Genomic DNA, 21,012 nt, shown 5'->3' with positions numbered 1-21,012 from the left:
AAAATGTAGGATTGATAGCTTCCTTTATTAGGCTCTAAATGAATGATTTTTTTGTGAACTCATACATGAATGACTGATTGTTCTTGAATCTAAAAAATTTAATGATCGTTTTTAGTGCCAACAGGCATCTAAAACTCTAATGGTTTTTGTATTAAATTTATATTGATCGAGACATGCATGTAAAGATTACTTGTAGAAACTGACATCCCAAGATTACATTTATTTTGATGATTATTGGTGGAGTAGTAAATGTGTTCTTTTTGTGTGGTGCAAAATATAAAGGTGAACATGGTTTCATGTGCACCTGCATGAACAGTAAATTAAAAAGAATAGTGGGAGAATTCTAAAATCTGAAATTTTGGGTATCAAACTTGGTCGACCATTCTATTCAAGTGTGAAATTTCATGAAGAAATAACACCCGATGTATTCTTAGTGAAGAAAATACAATAGGGGCCTTACTATTCATCAAACAGTCCTTTTTAATATAGCATCGATTTTGTCGATTTTTGCACATTATACCACGAGTGTCATTTTATTGTGAAACTTCATACACGAGTGTGTGTCACAAAAAAAATCAGATATTTTCTAGTATTTTTAAAATTTACTATTCATAAAGGGTGCGCGTGCAACCATGCTCATCAAATCCGCGCGTCCGCGAAATATGCCCTCTTTATGCCTATTGTCGAAAAGGAAAATGCCTCTTCACAAAAATGAAAAAAGGAAATGCCATTGACTCGTTGCTGTCGGTGCCAAAACAAGGAAGGCAAGAAAGAGGAGAGAAGTAGCAGGCGTACGCCGCGTGTGGGCTCTCCTCCTACTCCTACCAACCACGCGACACACGAGCATCGTCTGAAACACGCCGAGCCGAGAACCCGGAACCGCGTCAACACCAGGCACCAAACGCCCGCGGCGCGCACAATAAGGAAAGCCCCCGCTGGCGGCGATGGGGCAGACCCACAGCCAAGCCAAGCCCAAACCGGAGGACAGGCACGCGACTCCACAGCCGCGCGCCGACGACCACCACCAGGAGCACCCAGAAGCCGCCACCGGGAGGCGCCCGCCGGCCGCGCCGGCCATGGACACCTTCTTCCTGTCGCACGGCTCGCCGACGCTCTCCATCGACGAGGCGATCCCGGCGCGGAGCTTCTTCCAGTCGTGGCTGCCCGCGGCCGTCGCGGGCTCGGAGCGGCCGCGCGCCATCCTGATCGTGTCCGCCCACTGGGAGACGGCCACGCCGGCCGTCATCGTCGTCCGCGGCGCCAACGACACCATCCACGACTTCTACGGCTTCCCCAAGTCCATGTACCAGGTCCGTTCCCCGGCTTGCCTTTTCTCCCTTTCTCGTGCAAGATTCCGTCGGGAATCCCCTTCTCGTTTCTGGTTCGACTGAGATGAGATGCGGTCCTGGCTGGTTGGTTGGGTCGGTCAGAATCTGACCGTCGTGTGGATTCGCTGTTCCATTCCAATAGCCAGAACTGGCGGATTGCGCCGTTGTCATGGCAGGGGCGCACGCCAAAATTGGTTGGTAGTATTTCCTTTCCAGAACTTGCTCAAAAAAAGTTGGACATCTTTTTTTGGGCGTGATCACTTGAATTTTGTGAGAAAAAAAACAGTGTTATATCATGCAACATCGTTAACTTAAAAAATTGTACATATTCAGAATACACTTTGGCGGATGGTTTACAGTTCGTAGTTAGCAACTTAGCACGCATTCGATTGCAATCAGCAGGCCGCTGGACTCGGTGTAGATGCTTAATTAGCATTCGTCAGAGTGGTGGTGAGCAAGGAAAGGGTGCACCCCGTCACTGGAGAGGGTGAGAAGAAGGCCCGCGGGGCGGCAATGGATGCGATGCGGCGTAGCATTGTGGCGGCGCTAAGGTTTGGTGCTTGGTTTAGAGGATTGCTTTTGGGTTTTACTCCCTCCGTCCCAAAATATAAGAACGTTTTTTACACTATACTAGTCCCAGCGAGGCGAGGTGAAAACCGAGACAGCAAAATTGGGGAAGAGAGGATGCGGTTAGAGTTCGGCTAGTGGGGCTAGGTGAGGTAGAAGGGCATGTCACCAGACAAAGAAGAGAAGGAAGAGACCAGAAATTTGACTATGATCTTAGAAGTCGCATATTCGGGCCTCTTTGACTCGTCGAATTCTAAAAGCACAACAACACAAAAAATGTAAGATGCGGTATCATGGCACAATGAACCCTATATGAATTGAAATCATGGAAATTATGTAACGTAAATTGTTTGTTTGCATCACAAGAATCAATGATCTCTTCCAAAACAGTAATTAGGTGCATGCCATAGTTCCCATAGAAACAAATAGTTGTTCCTTTTCTGAATTCCATTCTGAAGTGACCACAGCAAAAATTCTTTTTAGTTCCATTCCAATCCTATAAATAAACCAAACAAGTCACGGAGAAAATAATTATACGAAATACGTAATTCTCCAAAACTCTTACGATATTTCTTTGAACCAACGGCGCCCAAATGTCAATCTGTACTGTGGACTTTGTAGTAGGTTCCTGACGGATAATTCGGTGAACTTGGCATATGGAGCGCCCGTGATAAACACTAAGCCATACTGAATAGAAATTATGATAGACAGATGGAGTAGTATGCAGCATCCACCTAATCTGAGTATCACCAACCCCCTGGCCCCATGTGGATATCGATGGGCTTGCTTGTTAGATAAGGTGTAGGCATGGTGGGCTTGCCACTGTCATTTGAAAAGGTTGATGATTGATCAACAACCACTACAGTAAGACAATTCAGGCGTCAGAGGTGGTCGAAATGAGCATCCAAGATTGATTCCCCACCTACTACTACTTGCTACCGGTCTGATGTCAGTCTTGCATTGGCACACAATTCGATACTCTGGTGAGTGGTGGCGTGCGTGCATACAGCCTTGATCAACTGGGATTCAGCGGCTACCGCTAAACTCTTACGATATCGATGAATTGATAAACACGGTCTCTTTAAAAACAAGAATTAGTTAAACATGTTCTGAATCAATTCATCAGTTTGACGTAAGGATGCATGGTTTCAGCTTCAGCTGTATGGGCATTTGTTTCCAGTCTTCTCTGCTTGAACTAACTGAAGTGTACCATTGGAACCATCCAGCTCAAGTACCCTGCGCCGGGCGCCCCTGATCTGGCCAAGCGGACCAAGGAGCTCCTGGAGCAAGGCGGGTTCGGGCCGGTGAAGGAGGACCGGAGCCGCGGGCTGGACCACGGCGCGTGGGTGCCGCTGATGCTCATGTACCCGGACGCCGACATCCCGGTGTGCCAGCTCTCGGTGCAGCCCGACCGCGACGCCGCCTACCACTACAACCTCGGCAGGGCGCTGGCGCCGCTCAGGGAGGAGGGCGTCCTCGTCCTCGGCTCCGGCAGCGCCACCCACAACCTCCGCAAGATGGGGCCTTCCGGCTCGCCGCCGCCGCAGTGGGCCTCCGACTTCGACACCTGGCTCAAGGACTCGCTTCTCGGCGGCAGGTAATGCATGCTAGCCACCCACGGTGACGACGGAACCTGCAAAGCCAGGAGCCTCTCGTCTCGATCATGGATTCATGGTGCTGCCGCTGCCATTTTTCTTCTTCTGATTCTGAGCTCGTTTGTCTTTTGGCATGGGCAGGTACGACGACGTGAACCGGTACGAGGAGAAGGCGCCGAACGCCAAGACGGCTCACCCGCGGCCGGAGCACCTCTACCCGCTGCACGTCGCGCTCGGCGCCGCCGGCGACGAGTCCAAGGCGGAGCTGATCCACAGTAGCTGGACAAACGCCTCCCTCTCGTACGCCTCGTATCGTTTCACCGCCAAGAACTGACGACCTCGATCGAGCTGCGTTGGCTGACTCGCGCGAGCCTCGGTGAACTGGTTGGCACTAATAAGCATGTCACGCTAGGTGTGGTGGGCTCGTGGGTCTTGAAATGTGTTGTCAAGATCACTTGCTTTCGTGTTGGGGCGTGGTCCTTGACAGTGTATTACTCTTGCTGTCTTACATGGCATGTTTTACATGATTCTGTTCGTGTATGTAAAAGAGTTTATTTATTTATTTTTTAAACGCGGTCCCTTAGGCCCGATTCATTAAATAAGCTTGAAGAGAATTGCCCGGTTAATAAACGGAAAATCGGGTGAAAACCGTCACAACTGGCCCGCAGAAACAAGGCACACAGGGCGACTTGGCAACCCACACAAGAACGCACACACGCCGCCGAGGGGAAGCGTCGAGGCTTGCGCCGGCCGATGCCAAACAGTCAACCACACGCGCCGGCGACCAGGCAGCTCCGACTCTGTCGACGAGCATTGCAGGAGAAAAGCGTTGGGCTTACGCCGAGCCAGCGCCAGAGCGGCGACTCCTCGAACACGCCGGAAGAGACCGACTACCAAGAACCATCATCAAACCTGACTCCGCCCGAAGCCGCCATCGTTGCCACAAACAGGAAGCCGCGCAACATCCGCATTGCCAGACGGGCACCTGCCGACCATAATGCCGCGAGCGTCCAGCCCATGAAGCACGCTACCGGGATCCGAAGCTCTTCAAGGCGACGCCCCAAAGAGGGAAGCGCCGATGTCGACGCCGGTCGCCCGACCCAACCGGGCCTTAGGCTTTCACCCGAAGAGCAAGATCCGAGGGTGTAAGAGGATGCCGGACTCCACAACGATGCCTCCAAGGAGGTTAAACGACGTCCACAGACGCCGACGCCGCCGGCCGGCAAGACCAGCCAAGCTTTCGCCCAGAGTATCCCCAACACCACCAACACCCTCACGCACTGCACCTTCGCTGACCCGCCCACCTTCTCGCAGTACCACCGCGCCAGCAGCACCAGAGAGCCACCAAGCACTTCACCTCCCTGCCGGTCAAGAAGACGCAGACGGGCCAGATCCGGCCGATCTGGCATCCCACCAACGCAGCGCCGAACAGGAGCCACCCGAGGCCAGCACGCCACTGGCCCGACCAGGGACGCGCCCCACAAGGCAGGCGAGGGGCCGAGCCCGCCCCGACCGCCGGAGAGGAGCAGCTGGCCAAAGACCAGTCGCCCGTCCACGACGCAGCCCGCGACCGCCACCCGCGAGAGCCGCTGCCAGGGAGCCGTCCCGTCGGAGAAGAAGCTCGGAGGTCCACCGGCGACGCAGCCAAAGCCCTCGAACAGATCCAACTCTCGACGCAGAAAGGGGATCGAGCCTCCCCACCCCGAGATCCCGCGGCCTGGCGAGAGGAAGCCGACCCCGCCGCCACCGTCCGCCGCCCAGGCTTAGCCCGGCGGCCTCCTTCGGCGACAGCGAGGGGAGGAAGGGAGGGCGGGAGGCCGGCCCGGCGGCGCGGGCTGGGATTCGCCCGTGTCGCCTCAGGCGAGACGACGCGGGGGCAGAGAGGCGGGTATTTCATAAAAGAGTTTATAATTTTTCAACACTTTGATCGAGGTGCCTTGAAACAACACAACAGCAACGGTAAGTCACACACTCTTTTAGTGAGGGAACGAGCACACGATCTTTATTTTAGGAGCTTTGCTAGACACATCGGGTTTTACGGGCCAATCAAGAATCAATGGTCCTAATTTAATTAGGACACTGATAAGTGCCACACGTGTGGCACGAATACATGGCAACTCCGAACGTATTTTATGGCAAGTTTAGTGACACGAGGATGACAACTTTAATTGTCAAGCATGGTAACTTCTTTTCGGATGGCAAGTTTAAGTTTTTTTTTCTTTTCGGATGGCAACTTTAGTTGTAAAAGACGTCAGGCTCGGAGTGCTTCGTGTCACATGTGTGGCACTTATCATTTGGGTTTAATTAAGCAGGCCCACCAGTGAACTTCGTAAGGTCCGTTGAAGATTGCCCGCATTTGTAGTATAATTATCATTCGGGCCTCCTTATACTCAGTCGACTGAGATTTAACCAAGTCTCAGTCGACCTTGCATCATTTTGTGTCATCGTTTGCAACATTTTTTCCTACCGGTTGTAACAACCGTCTTGCTGGTTGTACCATGTCGTCCCTCATCGGTTGTAGCACGTCATCTCACTGGTTGCAACATCCTTCATTGACGGTTGTAGTATTTTAGTTAGAACAGTTGTAGCATTTGTTGTTGTTACTTGCAATACCATCACAATATTTTTCATCGCCATTTGTAGCATCCAGCCGTGTCGCTTGTAGCAAAAAAAAAACACGCTGACGTCACTCGGCTGGGACTCATTAAGTCTCAGTCGACTGAGTTCTTGACACACCCATTGTTATTTTAGTTACGGGAGTGCACACTCACAAGAGTGACGAAACTTTTTTTACACGTTGACTTCGTCGTTGCCCTCTCTGCTTCCCCACCGACTCGATTTTGCCTTGCCCCATGTTAGAGTCAGGTTTTGGGGTAGCGTCCCTCGCCACACATCTCCTTAGATTAATGCCCTTTATGGTCTTCAAGCTTAAAAGGCCCACAATGGCAATAGGTTAGGTAGGAAGTAGCAACAACATCCTCAAATGTGGGTGGAGCCGTGGAGGAGAACAATAATGGCGAGATCAACTACAGGAACAATGGGTGAGATCGACTAACATACCCTCCCTAGAACATTGAACTTGGGTGACAGCAAGATGGCAGAGTAGGGGCGATGGAGGAGAATATAATGGAGACAATAAGTTGTTAGTTGGTCATAGGTCCAAGATAAGAAACTGCATACCACAAATTCAATGTAACGTAGTAGCAATATTTTTCAGAGGTATGTAGTTGACATATCTAGCACCGGGTACATGAGACATGACCAAGAGAATCATCAAGCTTATTGAGGACGATAGGTTCACTTGTAAGCGAGCACCACAACCTGTGGCTCCCACTTTTGCTCGTACACTTGGGCGCAAACATCACGTTGTGCAAGCTCTCCCTACAGACGGATCGAGCCGACACCTATCCCACCGACCACACCCCTCGGCGCATATAGCCCGATAATTTTTTTCTGCTTTTCCTTCTTATTAAATTTTTCCTAGCTGAAACCTAGTAGCTTGCTAATTGTAACTACATGGTTATGGGGATGGAAGCTAGGACTTGATGGCACAAATTCGGATTTGTTGAGTTGAAAGTTGGGGATGTGAGAGTTGGGTTGGGATCTTGATTATTTAGAAGTTGATATTGTGAGGGTTGAAAGTTGAGGATTTTTAGATGAAGTTAGTGACGTGAGAGTTCATAGTTGGTGTTGGTCGTTAAACATTGGGATTTTGCTTATTCGCGGGTAGCATAAGACTTGAAAATTAGGACCTAGAGTTGAAATTAGGATTATGATAAGTTGAATGGTTTTTTTGGAACATAATTTGAATGTTGTGGAAATTGAGTTACATTGGATGCTATTTGCCATCTAGGGAGAACTAATTTTTTTTGCGATTATTGAAAGTCAGTAGCATGTTAGTTGAAAGCTATGATGTTGTTGTTGAAAGTTTACTTTTTATATTAGCCGAGACGACTTCAATCTCTAGCTACGACACATGCAACAACGAAGAAGGGTGTAGAGGCCTCGTGCCAACATAAATGGTGCATGGATCATATCTTCCATGAGATTTGGACGTTACCCCGACATGGAGTGTCCATTACTTGACTTGGCAGCACAACTTTTTTAATTACTTGTCCCCTTTGAAAATTTGTGTGAGTCGGCTACCCAAAGATCTTTTTTAACGCGGTACAACGAAGATGCCCACATACATGCACACGCATATTCATAGTCGACGGGAATATCTTCTCCCAGTGAACGAACATTGCCGGAAAGACTGAACCAAGTCTAGGACTTGAACCCTGGTGGCTGGTTCCACCACAGGGAATCTAACCATCTGAGCTACGCTCAGTTCGGTGGTACCCAAAGATTTGATAATGTTAAATTTTTAAACGCAACAGTTATCAGTAACAAACACCTTCAAGACAAGATGATGAATTGTTGCTTCATCGTTAGAAGAAGAACAAAAGCAACAACAAAATAAACTGCCACTAGCCATTAAGTTAGACTGAAACGGTAGACGACCATAGTTACTAGCCATATTAGTCATGTATATGCCGGTAAGCAGACTAACTTGATAAAGACGGTTATGCTTACTTATTAGACACCATGATCACCCTTTAGTTCTCTTTTTCCCGATGGATGGCCTTATAGGTTAGCTGCCGAGTTCTTCTCAACGAAGTAATCAAGGGGTCAAAACATCTACAAAGTAAACCTAGCGATTCCTTTCATGGATATTTTCTTCAAGGGGTCACGTGTTCAATTACAATAGAATAGGAGATCAACTCTCGACTGCATTAGTAGTCTTGCGAGTGTACACTCCTGGAGTAATTTTTATGTCTCACATAGTGAATCTATTGACTTCCTTTCCTTGCAACTGTATTTTATTCAGACAGATTATGTCAAGGACTCCAACCCAACACAACACACGAGAATGTCAAAAGGAGAAGTGCTGAGAAAGTCACCAAGTCAGAAGAACTCCATCAACCACCACGCTCGCAGCGCCCATAAATAGAGGGACTGCCGGTGATGGATCGGACAGAGCCAAGCCAAGCCCAAACCAGAGTACCATACCAAACACCGCCGTCGTAGGTTGCCATGGACACCTTCTTCCTGTCGCACGGCGCGCCGACGCTCTGCATCGACGAGACGATCCCGGCGCGGAGCTTCTTCCAGTCGTGGCTGCCGGCGGCGATCGCGGGCACGCAGGCGCCGCGCGCCATCCTGGTGGTGTCGGCTCACTGGGAGACGGACGCTCCGGCGGTCAACGTCGTCCGCGGCACCAACGACACCATCCACGACTTCCATGGCTTCCCAGACCAGATGTACAAGGTCCGAGTTTGGCCGCCCCTGTCGACGTCTCCTCTTTCCTACTGCAAATGCGTCACGAATGCAAGTTGACATTGCTCGGTCGCACGTATGCGTACGCAGCTGACGTACCCTGCGCCGGGCGCGCCTGACCTGGCCGAGAGGACCAAGAAGCTCCTGGAGGACGCCGGGTTCGGGCCGGTGAGCGAGGAGCACGGCCGCGGGCTCGACCACGGCGCCTGGGTGCCGCTGATGCTCATGTACCCCGACGCCGGCATACCGGTGTGCCAGCTCTCCGTGCAGACTGAGAGGGACGGCACCTACCACTACGACCTCGGCAGGGCGCTGGCGCCGCTCCGGGACGACGGCGTGCTCATCATCGGCTCCGGCACCGCCACGCACAACCTCGCCAAGATGGGGCCTCACGACGCGCCGCCGCCGCAGTGGGCCTCCGACTTCGACACCTGGCTCAAGGATTCGCTCCTAGACGGGAGGTAAATATTGACCATGGCTATGAGCGAGCCTCTGACGAACTTGATTGGAAATTCGACCGCCGTCGTGGTCGTGCTGATTTTTGTTTCTACGTTTTCATTCGTCATTGGCATGGCCAGGTACGAGGACGTGAAGCGATACAAGGAGAAGGCGCCCCAGGCTGAGGTGGCGCACCCATCGCCGCATCATTTCTACCCGTTGCACGTCGCGCTCGGCGCCGCCGGGGAGGAGTCCAGGGCGGAGCTGATCCACCATAGCTGGACCAACACCAGCATCTCCTACGCTTCATACCGTTTCACCACGAAGATATAACGGCCTTGGGTTATTTGGTTTGTAATAAATTGGTTGAGACCATGAGGAACTGAACCTTTTGTGTGTGATTGTATTATCTTCTACAATAAGAAAATTGGTCATCTCTATTTAAAAATGTCTATGTTCTCACGACTCTGCTTCGAAACTTGAGGATTTGTAGTTGAAAGTTAGGAATCTAGAGTAGACACTTAGGGTCCGTTCGGGAACACTCCGGCTCCCAACTCCGTGGAGCTGAAATGGTGGAGCGGAGCGGCGCGCAATTCATTTTTGTGGAGCAGCTATTCTGTCGCTCCTCGTTTCCAGCACCGAGCGGAGCGGAGCTGCGGGAGTGGTCCGTTCCCGAACGGGGCCTTAGATTATTATGATAAGTTGAAAGTTGTGGAGTTAGGACATGTTTGACAACGCCCCGACTCCGCCGGTGGAGCCAGGCTGAATTGGCTAACTCCTCGAGCTGAATTCGTGACGCATTTGCAGTGTCAAAACCTGAAGGTAGGCATTTGAGAATTTCGAGGATTCAGCAGACGCGGGGTTGGGGTAAATTTGCCCCCACTCTGCCACGTCCTAGTAAAGTTTTAGCATACTAGTTCATGTCGATAGGCTTTCTCTTTCTCCTCGATTATCACTCTCTCCCCCTGGCTTACCATTCTCCAAGCCATAGGCGTTGCAACGGTCCACACCCTCTCAACCAGGCTCCTCCATTGCTCCATCTCCAACTCGCACTTGATCTCATTGACGATGAACTAGTCATGGTTCTGAAAGGTGTGGCGTGCTCATTGCTCCAAATGAGTCTGAGGTAGTCCATGGTTAGTAGCTCTTGGCGTTGGAGAGTTCAAGGCTATCCACGTCCAAGAGGTGATGTTGGTAGTGCGAGTGCACGGCGGGGCTCGGCCAGAGCAGGCCCTCGTCCATGGTCACCACCATGATGTGCTTCACCATGTGCGAGATGTTGAGCCTGACGCGGGAGCTCTCGAGGAACAAGACAAGCAACGACCCTAACACAACTGCCTGGCCCACGCCTTGTTTACCGATGGGATGATCACCATCTAGTTCTCCATCCCCATTCGCCGTTGTATCCCCCGAAGCAAGTCATCGTCATCTTTCGCGCAATCGTGGAAGCAGACAAAACCTCCCTTCGAGTTGGACTCAACCTAGCCTCCTTTCCTCTCCCTAGTTGGGTTGAATCACACATGAATTGGCTATAGTTGTGCCTAGCGACAGGAATCTAGAGTGGTCTTCCCAAAGGCTTTTTCGGTCGCTTCTTCTCCCGCATGGGGCGGAGAATCGACTCAAGAAGCAGGAGTCGAGGAGTTTAGAAACTAGAGAGCTACCGAATAAACGTAGACACATCATGCATGACGTGTGTGTATGTCCTTAGAATTCAAGTGCATTTACTAGCGGATGGTCAAATATAGTGTGAAGCCACTCATTTGACTTCGAGCTTGGGAGTTATATCACTCTATTACAACAATGTATTCATTTATCAGGTGTGGTTGGTTACAGGTTGATGCTCTGACTCAGTTAGAATGGGTAAGGAAACCTTTGGACCACCCCTATAGGATGTTGTTTCTCGATGTAGGGGGAACAATGTGATTGCATGCTCTGGGCTCTCCGAGAGGATATCCGCCGGTTTGAATGAGTTATGAATCTTGGCCTACTATTTTTTGGATGATCAAATACAATGTGAAGCGACTCATTTGACCTAGAGCTTGGGATTTATATCACTCTATTCCAACTGTGTATTCATCTATCGGCTGTGGTTGGTTACAGGTTGTTAGATCGAGCGAGGAAACATTTGGACCATCCCCGTCGGGCGACGCTTCTTGATGTAGGGGGGACAATGAGATTGAATGCTCTGGGCTCTCCAAGTGGATATCCGCCAGTTAAGGATTCATGGGGGCATGTCTCGCATGAAAACTAAACGTTATCCTAACATGAATTGTTCGCACTTCACTTGACAGCGCAACTTCTTTAACTAGTTGTTACCTTTGAAAGTTTGTGTGAGTCTAGTCACCCAAAGATGTGATAATTACCCGAAATTGCGAAAGCCATCATGGCCGATGAGAAGTCTCATGCAAAACAAGATGACAAATTGTTGGTTGAAAGAAGATAAAAAAAGGGGGCAACCAATGCGGTCTGGACAGGCACATTATGTTGTAAGACCATCTTCAATCATGAACCAACCTGTGATCGGATGATTAGGAGGACAGTGGTATCCCCAGCCCACCAGAGTTTAATTCTTGATGCTCGCATTTATCCTAAATTTATTTCAAAATTTCCGGCAATACGCTTTCGATGGAAGGAGATGCTCCCGTCGACTACAAGGTTGTACGTGTGTCCGTTTATAGAGGTGAGTGTATACGCATATATATGAGCGTTTGCGTCTGTATTATGTTGAAAAAACATCTTCAATCAGAGCACCTTTTTTTTTCCATACTTGAACAGAGCTCGGGCGGGAGAGAAGAAAAAAAGCTTACCTAAGTAAACCCTTCATACTCAGTCTATTTGATTGGGATTGGTTTTAGGGGTGTTTGATCCCGCGTGCATGCTGTGTGCTGGTCACCGTGCTCATGAAGTTGTGTGCGTGTGTGCTGGCCACCGAGCTCGTGCAGCTTGTGTGCATCATCCGTGTGGTCTTCACAGCGCCCGAGCGTGCTTTGCGCGTGCTTAGGCGGTGTAGTATGCGACCTGTTCGTTGAAATGAGTAAAAAATTGAAGAATAATTTATAGGGTGTGATTGTGTGCGTGAACAAAGGGGGGTTTGCCGCGCATACCCTCAGGCACTGTCCAGTTGTGTCCGTGACATATAGAGGGCAAATTAGCCAATTGTGATTGGAGATGCCTAATACCCAATCTTTTTGTCATGAAGCCAAAGTTATGTAGCTACATTATTTACGTATAATGGAAAATTAGCTAACATGACAAGATGCTTATATATATGACCATGCATCGCCCTTTAGCTTTCTTTTGCGATGAATGACCCTACAGGTTAGCTGGTGAGTTCAGTAATCTACTAAATGCTCGACTTCAATAGCCCACATATTCCATCTACTCCCTTCTTTCCGATTTATAAGGCTCAATCCAAAAGTCTCATCAACCAAGAGAGATGGTGAGTGGTGGAATACCTTTTGTAGTTTGCAAAAGCACCCAATTAATGCTCTTATTTTCCTTAAAAAAGTATGTTTACCAATGCATTAATTGCAATGCATGCATGCATAAATTGCATGCATTGATCAATTTTCTCTTAATACTTGCATGCAATGATTTAATGCATCTTGTAATCTGAACATGTGTTGGGGAACAACCAAATTGAACCTTATAAAATGAAAAAACTAAAATTTTGAGATAAGCCCTATAAACCGGAAAGGAGGGAGTACTCGTCTTTTCATGGATAAAATTTTGAGAGAGGTTGGCTCCAGTTCAACAAACACTATGGGATAACGGAAAAAGACACGTGGATCTGCAGGATGTACGAGCTAAGAAAGAAGTGGTCTGCAGCCTATACCAAAGGGAGGTACTTCCTGGGCATGAGAAGTAATCAAAGGAGCGAAAGTCTAAATTCTACGCTTCATGTGCAGCTGGACAGGAGAATGAGACTTATTGATTTGCTGCAACACCATGAGCATTGCATCTCAGTTATGCGAAGGAATGAGGCTGCAATGGATGCCGTGGCCTCGCAGACGGTGCCCTTCACTGAATTAACAGCTGACCCACTGGAGAAAAATGCGTCATATATCTACACCCCTATAATGTTCGAGAAGGTTAAGGGGGAGATCGTGAGGTTATCAAAATGGCAAGTCGAGGAGGTGAACAAGGAAGATAGTTTGACGAGGTTTGCAGTTGTTCATAAAGAGTGCAGGCAAGTAAGATTTGATGTGAGGTGTGTTTATGTGGGCTCGGTGATAGCGAGTGTGTACTGCCAATGCCGGAAGATGGAGAGTGAGGATATTCCATGCACACATATATTTGCTATTCTGAAGTGCGTTGGGTTAGACACCATTCCTAGTTGTTGTGTTGCTAAAAGATGGACGATGAAAGCCAAGCCTGCCTTCGATTCAGACAGGAGTGCCAGTACGCAGCAATGGTCAGAACGGATGGATCGTTTCCATGAGCTCCGTCACGATGCAAGCGTTGCTTTTTTTAAGGCTTTGAAATCCGCAGCGCAATCAGAGAGGGTGATGGCATTTCTCAACAGTATTATTGATGAGGGTGAGAATGACGAGAATACTAACATAGCATCATTTGGTCCTTTGCCGGCATATTTTTCTGGGGCACGCCAAACCTTCACAACTAAAGTTCTGGATCCAATACCAATTATTCCAAAAGGTGCTCCATCGAAGGGCAGGTTGAAGCCATTCCAGGAGACTATGAAGAAAAAGAAGCCCAAACATGAGTAAGGACGCGCTGTTTTTTCAGTGATATTTCTAACATTTGGCGCAGATAAAATAAGTTATGTTTCCTCATAGAATGTGTTGCCCACACTTTCCATCTAATGTATTTTCTCTATCCATTCTCATCAGCTGCGGGCAAAGTTGGACAGGCGTTAATTATGCTGAAGAGCCACACATCAGTTGAATCAGCTATCTACTTGTCTAAACTTTTTAAAAGTGTCAGGATTTTCAAGTGTCTTGATGTAATTTTCCCTTTGGATATTGAACATTTTCCTTTTTGGCTCCATGCGTAGGACATGATGATTGTAATATGGCGGTTTTGGCTGTATCAAGCATTTACTTAATTCTGCAATGCCCTTTTGTCAATCTTTAACCACCTGTGATATTCGTTGTTCTGGTCCTTTGATTATATAATCGTTTTTTAATAATGGTCTAATAAATCTTTCGAGCGTTATAATCAAGTTGTTGTTTGCCTGGCTAATAATGGTCTAATAAATCTTTCGAGCGTTATAATCAAGTTCCGTGATTGCGCTCAGGCACGTCATGTGGAAGGCGGTGGTTTCGGTATGGGCGGAATGGACCCTCGGGTGTATGTCTCTCCTTCGCATCCGCCAAACAGGATCATTTGTTTTTCGTCGGCTGCAATGACCATGGAAAGCACGCATGCCAAAATTTATCGCGTTTCGACACTGTATGGATTTTCTATGATTTTCCGGGCCGAAAAACCCTAAAATAGTGCCCGGACGTGACGCAACGTGCGTTCGGTGTCGGATTTCGTTCATTTTTGGCGTCGGGTACCCGGGTGGGGCCTCACACGCCCTGCCAAAAGTTGGGTAGATTCCGTGATTGCGGTCAGGCACGTCATGTGGAAGGCGGTGGTTTCGGTATGGGCGGAATGGACCCTCGGGTGTATGTCTCTCCTTCGCATCCGCCAAACAGGATCATTTGTTTTTCGTCGGCTGCAATGACCATGGATGTAAAAGAGGCCGAGGATGAATCCCCAAACCTTTTCCACAAATCTGAGGTAAGCTCACATACGAAATTAATTATTTGCAAGTCCAGTTGTTTTCTGTAAATATAATACCTCTCTTGCATGCTACAAATCAAGTTCTCTGTCAATATAATACCTCTCTTGCATGTTACAGAGTGTTGCGAAGACCGCTGATAAGATGCCAGTCCGTATGAACCAAGTAGCTAAAGATGTAGCCGAGGAAGACTCAATTGGGTACAGAATCCGTAAAGAAGGAAGGAAGTCTACATCCTTTCAGAAAGATGATTTTCTGTATTACGACGCACCGAAAACAAGAAAGACTAGGAAGAGTAAAGTCAAAAATGACAGCTTTGTGTCTGAAGGCAACAAGGATGAGCTTGATGTTGACAAAATCAGAGATTATATAAATGAATCACCCATTTTTGATGATCTTGTTCACATTGATGACGTTTATCTAGAGCAAAGGCATCTAAGTGTCTTAACCAGCGACAATGTTACCCGAGAAAGTGACAAGTGGTTGGGAGAACAGGTATCTTTACTTTGTGATTTTAAAGGAAAAAAATTCATATTGTTGGTTTAAATTGAAATCTTAATTGTGTGTGTTTTTTCAAATAAAATAGCTACTTGATGCTGGCATCGAGTTGCTTAGGGCCAGCAAAGTTGAAGATGTGAGGAAGGATGGAAGGGTCTATCTCGAAAGATCAATCAAGACCCAACTTCTGAAGCGTGATGGGCTTCCTAACATGCAGAAGGAGGTTCTGTCTGGAAAATATGGTACAGAGCAAGGGGACAATTACCTTGCTCATGAGATGGTAAGAACCACCCTACACAAAACATAAACATATGAAAGCCGAAAACTAATTGTATTTTTTTTAGATATTCCTGCCTATGAATCTGCAGAACCCGCACTGGTATTTGGCCGTAGTGAACACACACAAAAGGGAGATCCAGATCCTTGACTCCATGCTCGATCACGAAGACCGCCTAGAACTGCGCCAAACCGTGAGTTGCAATATGGATATTACTAAATTGTTATATGATTTAACTGTTAGACAATGACAAAATATCAAATTTGACACTCCGTTTTGCAGCTGCTAGGTATGGAAGCACATGTGAATCTATCTCTAAGAATGAAGGGGGCCCAAAATAGCAACTGGCCTGACTCACTACTGTCAAAATGGCCAGTTTTTGTGAAGAAGACCCCACAACAGTCAGATGGGTACATACACAATTGTCAAATTTTGTTTTCAAACTAAATTAGTAGGACTGCGCACTAACAATTATCTTTATTTATTGCAGTTGTTCATGTGGGCTATTTGTTCTTAAAAACATGGAATCCTGGACAGGAGACGAGCACACTGACGAGTTCAAGCAGGTAAAAGCACACAACATATTCATATGCACTAGCAGTTTGACCGGAACTAACTTTTCCTCTTGCATAGGTTCACATTGACAAATTCGGAAGGGAACTACCTGCTATGCTGGTCAGCTCGCCACTTAACAAGTTGAGGAAGCGCTACCTTGAAGCAACAGCCAAGATGGACGAAGACTCCAAGATGGACCAAGACTGAAGACATACACGCGTCCAGGTGTCCCTTTTGAGTCGTGCCATCTAGTTTCAGTCCTTTTCCGCGTTAGCAATTTTTAGGGAATAATATCGCATGAAGACAATTCGTGTTTTGCGGTTTCATTTTTGTGTGTTACCAAACTATTTTTACCATGCTCTATTTCTTATGGAGTAATTCGACAGATTTCAATAAAGTGTTAGCAAACTATTTACTATGATGCAATTATGTGAGGAATCTATTTTCTTTGTGCATAGCTTCATGATGGAGCAGCGATGTTGTCTTTCTTCAAATCAAGCATATTTTCTGACAAGGATGATAAAAACATCCCAAAGATGCATAGTTTATACTAGTACATGCTTCTACACTGAGAACACACAGAAAGAGAAAGCTTTCACTGTACTTATCTAACAGAGACGCTGATTTCAGTACATGTCATTCACATGTTTGCTATCTAAGTGTTAGAAATCTATTTTCCAATATTTATGTTTTCTTTAGTGCGTGCCTATCAATCATCAACATCAATCTGACATTGAAGTTCTTCACTTTATTTAAGGCCTTGCAGCACGATGTACTTCTCGGCAACAGATTGCCGCTGAATTCACGTCTGCCATGAGAGGCCGGGCTAAAATGGAAGCAGGATTCTATGGTTACCAGTGAACTGCATACTTTTCTCTTTTTCCATGCTGAATTTGATCAAGCGAATATAAACAATTTCTACCCTTTATTTGCTACATCCAAGTAAGAAAGCTTACTATAGAGAAACTTTTACAACGACCAGCTGCAGCAAAGTTATTCTTTTTATAATCTGCATTTCCAAATTCATGCAAGGAACAGAGCTGAACAGCAGAAGGACTGTTAAGATAAACTAATACCATTGCAACAGCCTTTTGCTAAGCAATCAGTTATTCAATTGTATGAATTATTATTTCATACAAAAAGTATGGAAAAAAATATTAACGAAAGGATTGGTTCTGTTATAGAAAAACTGAGAAGTGGTGATCTAGCAATAGTTTTCCTAATGTTTTCCTAATGTTCACTACCACATCCCTAAGCCACCTTTTCTGTCTGTAACAAAGACTTGTTTGCAATTCCCCAGTTTCCACTCAGTATTTCCCTATTTCAAATCTTTTTTTCTTTTGATTAGAAGGGAGTTAACAGAATTTAATTCAACAATTTCAAGTATCTTGTTATAGAGTTGACAGAAACTTGAGATTCAAAAGATCAAATTTCACTTCCAACTGCAATTTCTCATCATGCCGGTGTGCTCCACTTTCTATGAACAGAGGAGAGGATAGAGACATACGTCTTCGGTGGGTGATGATCCTCGTCGACGGCCAGCAGCTAGAGTGCACGCACATGGGGGAACACCTTTTTTCATCCACTCTTGAAGCGACGCCAGGTGCTTGCCGTACCTGCCTTCCACCAGAGCCGACGCCGCAATTTCTCCCAGATGCTTCTCCTCTGCTGATACGGCAGGAGGCAACCAGGCGGCCGCACCTTGCTCCCCCCGCCACCGCTTGCCGCCGCCAACCGTACTTGTCCAACGAGCGCCACAGAAGGGCCGGGGTCCGCCCTCCATAGCATCCATCTTGGCGGGCGCCGAGGTGCGCCGCCACCGCCGGTCGCCGCTGGACGACGACGACCTCCTCTCCGAGATCCTCCTCCGCCTCCCGCCGCAGCCGTCCTCCCTCCCGCGCGCCTCCCTCGTCTGCAAGCGCTGGCGCGGCCTCGCCTCCGGCCCCGGCTTCTGCCGCCGCTTCCGCGTCCACCACCGCCGCAACCCGCCCCTCCTCGGTTTGTTCGACAGCCACCCCATCGTCCCCTTCCGGCCCACCCTGGATCCCCCCAACCGCGTCTCGCCGGGCCGCTTCTCCCTGCAGCTCAGCGACAGCAGGCACGTCAGATCCCTTGGATGCCGCCATGGCCTAGCACTGTTCTTCGACTGCGTGCTGCCCCAGCTCCTGGCGTGGGACCCCATCCACGGCGACCAGCGCCGAAGACGCCCACTTCCAGTTCCAGGTCGTCTTGGTAGGAGCGCTAGATGACGCCGCCGCCGCCGCCGAGGGGCAAATGATATCTGTCTTCACCTCGTTTACTCGTCAGAGACTGGAGCATGGGGAAATCTCTTCTCAACACTGATTACAGCGGAGTCTTATGTTAGTCTGGGACCTGCTGTGCTGGTTGGGGACTCCATTTTGCGCCGCCGAGCGACTGGTGGTGTGTGCGGGAGAAAATTAGATGGATCGGGGCTGAACCCTAGCCGGGGTGGGCAAATTTCCATCTCCCCAAAATACCCTTTCTGTGTGCGGGATTTTATTTTTTATTTTAATCTCGTGCGGGAGGCGATTTTTCCCTCTGCCCATTTTGCCCTTCGGAGAAAAAATACTACTCCTTCGCTGGACAAGTATTGATCACGTTGGACCATCAGATCTACTGATTGGATGGCTGATATTTCTTCGTCCTTACCGTAAAAGGCCTCTCTTCTTAGTATCCTCCAATCCAACACGACACGCGAGTGTCAAAAAATGGAATGCGATGACACGAGTGGAGTGACGAATGCGACCTCCATCAACGACCATTCGCGGCGCCATAAGTAGAGGCGCCGCTGGCAATGGGGCCAAGCCTAACCCAAGCCACCGGAAGGGTCTCACCGTGCACGCGGCCGCAGCCGCCATGGACACCTTCTTCCTCTCGCACGGCTCGCCGGCGATCTGCATCGACGAGGCGATCCCTGCGCACGGCTTCTTCAGGTCGTGGCTTCCAGCGGCGGTGGCGGGCACGCAGGCGCCGCGCGCCGTCCTGGTGGTGTCCGCGCACTGGGAGACCGACACTCCGGCCGTCAACGTCGTCCGCGGCACCAACGACACCGTCCACGACCTGCCGGGCCTCCCCGACGAGATGTACAAGGTCACCTTAAATTCTTCACATCTCTGCTAGCTCGCTGCGACTGAGTGTGTGTGTCACGAACACGATTACACAAGTTGACATTGCTTGGTCGCGCGCTATGCATATGCAGCTGAGGTACCCTGCGCCGGGCGCGCCGGAGCTGGCCAGGAGGACCAAGGAGCTCCTGGAGGGCGCCGGGTTCGGGCCGGTGAGCGAGGAACACGGCCGCGGGCTCGACCACGGCGCCTGGGTGCCGCTGATGCTCATGTACCCGGAGGCCGACGTCCCGGCGTGCCAGCTCTCCCTGCAGACCGGCCGCGACGGCGCCTACCACTACGACCTCGGCGCGGCGCTGGCGCCCCTCAGGGACGAGGGCGTGCTCGTCCTCGGCTCCGGCACCGCCACGCACAACCTCAGAGAGCTGGGGCCTCTCGACGCGCCGGTGCCGCAGTGGGCCTCCGACTTCGACGCCTGGCTCAGGGACGCGCTCTTGGACGGGAGGTACTGTTGGCCATGGCAAATCCGATCGCCGTGCCTTGATCGTTTTTGTTCCTAAATTGAGTTTTATTCGTCGCCGGCAATGGCACGGCCAGGTACGACGACGTGAAGCGATACAAGGAGAAGGCGCCCTACGGTGAGCTTGCGCACCCTTCGCCGGAGCACATCTACCCGCTGCACGTCGCGCTGGGCGCCGCCGGGGATGAGGCCAGAGCGGAGCTGATCCACCGCAGCTGGACCAACGCCACCTTCTCCTACTCCTCGTACCGTTTCACCAAGAAGATTTGACGGCCTTAAATTGTTTGAGTTGGAGTAATAGATTGGTTGTTGCATGAGGAGCTGAACTTCTATTTCAGAAAGTCCAATATCTAGGACATCGACTTGTGGTCACACAGATTGGCTAAAGCAGTGTGACAAGGATGGCGTCTTCTGTTATTCATCTCCTCACGCATTCACGTGCCTTTTTTTTCATGATAATATGTGTCTCGTTCATATCATAAAGATCAAATTACAAGTCACGTAAAGACCGACATGACAAAACTGAAAAGATAACAGAACATCGTTAAGCTTGACACCAACGTCCGTCACCTGCCTCCGGCACCACCATAGCAGCCACCAAAGGAAAAAATGACGGATCACCTCCTCACCCGAGTTAGACGCGGCTCCATCGCTGATATGCAGCTTTGCGGACCTCCAAGGTGGCTCACCAAAGATGAAGCCATTGCCGTTGAACGAATCAGACCGGTGCAACACCTCAGACACGCCATCGAACTCCAGATCTGACACCCCACAACGACTAAGACACCGAAGTAGGAAACCATACCTGCCATCCATCAACCACGAACCCAGCACATGTTCTGTCTTCCAGATGTCGTCGATGCATATCACAATCTGCATCCGCTCCCAACTACCTACCAAGCTCTACGCCGACGCTGGAGCAGACAGCGTCGCAACGGGAGCCCGAGGACACAAGTCCACCACAAAGATGCCGTCTCCGCCATGATATCCCCGCTTGAACAGAATGGTTCCCAAATCCATCACCGACCATAAAAACGATCATCTCGCCGGAGAAGAATCTGGAGCTTCTTTATTCAGCATGGC

At 49.0% G+C, this 21,012-nt stretch overlaps 3 protein-coding genes across 3 annotated transcripts; all 3 read left to right on the top strand.

Annotated features, from left to right (window-relative positions):
* The first annotated feature begins 864 nt into the window (after positions 1 to 864).
* Positions 865 to 4,104, top strand: LOC123079970 (extradiol ring-cleavage dioxygenase). Its single transcript, XM_044502811.1, has 3 exons — positions 865 to 1,310; positions 3,122 to 3,492; positions 3,632 to 4,104. The coding sequence occupies exons 1-3, from the start codon at positions 945 to 947 to the stop codon at positions 3,822 to 3,824; spliced, it is 930 nt and encodes a 309-aa protein (XP_044358746.1). The 5' UTR covers positions 865 to 944; the 3' UTR covers positions 3,825 to 4,104.
* Positions 4,105 to 8,522: 4,418 nt separating this feature from the next.
* LOC123079968 (extradiol ring-cleavage dioxygenase) lies at positions 8,523 to 9,667 on the top strand. Its single transcript, XM_044502810.1, has 3 exons — positions 8,523 to 8,800; positions 8,900 to 9,270; positions 9,388 to 9,667. Exons 1-3 carry the CDS (start codon positions 8,567 to 8,569, stop codon positions 9,578 to 9,580), a joined length of 798 nt encoding a protein of 265 aa, XP_044358745.1. The 5' UTR covers positions 8,523 to 8,566; the 3' UTR covers positions 9,581 to 9,667.
* Positions 9,668 to 19,137: 9,470 nt separating this feature from the next.
* LOC123079967 (extradiol ring-cleavage dioxygenase-like) lies at positions 19,138 to 20,403 on the top strand. The gene is made up of 3 exons (XM_044502809.1): positions 19,138 to 19,434; positions 19,544 to 19,914; positions 20,007 to 20,403. The coding sequence occupies exons 1-3, from the start codon at positions 19,201 to 19,203 to the stop codon at positions 20,197 to 20,199; spliced, it is 798 nt and encodes a 265-aa protein (XP_044358744.1). The 5' UTR covers positions 19,138 to 19,200; the 3' UTR covers positions 20,200 to 20,403.
* The last annotated feature ends 609 nt before the right edge of the window (positions 20,404 to 21,012 follow it).

Source organism: Triticum aestivum, chromosome 3D, assembly GCF_018294505.1.
Source record: "Triticum aestivum cultivar Chinese Spring chromosome 3D, IWGSC CS RefSeq v2.1, whole genome shotgun sequence".
Classification (NCBI taxonomy): domain Eukaryota; kingdom Viridiplantae; phylum Streptophyta; class Magnoliopsida; order Poales; family Poaceae; genus Triticum; species Triticum aestivum.
Note: the sequence above shows the minus strand (reverse complement) of the source record. Positions and strands in the feature narration are given on the sequence as shown.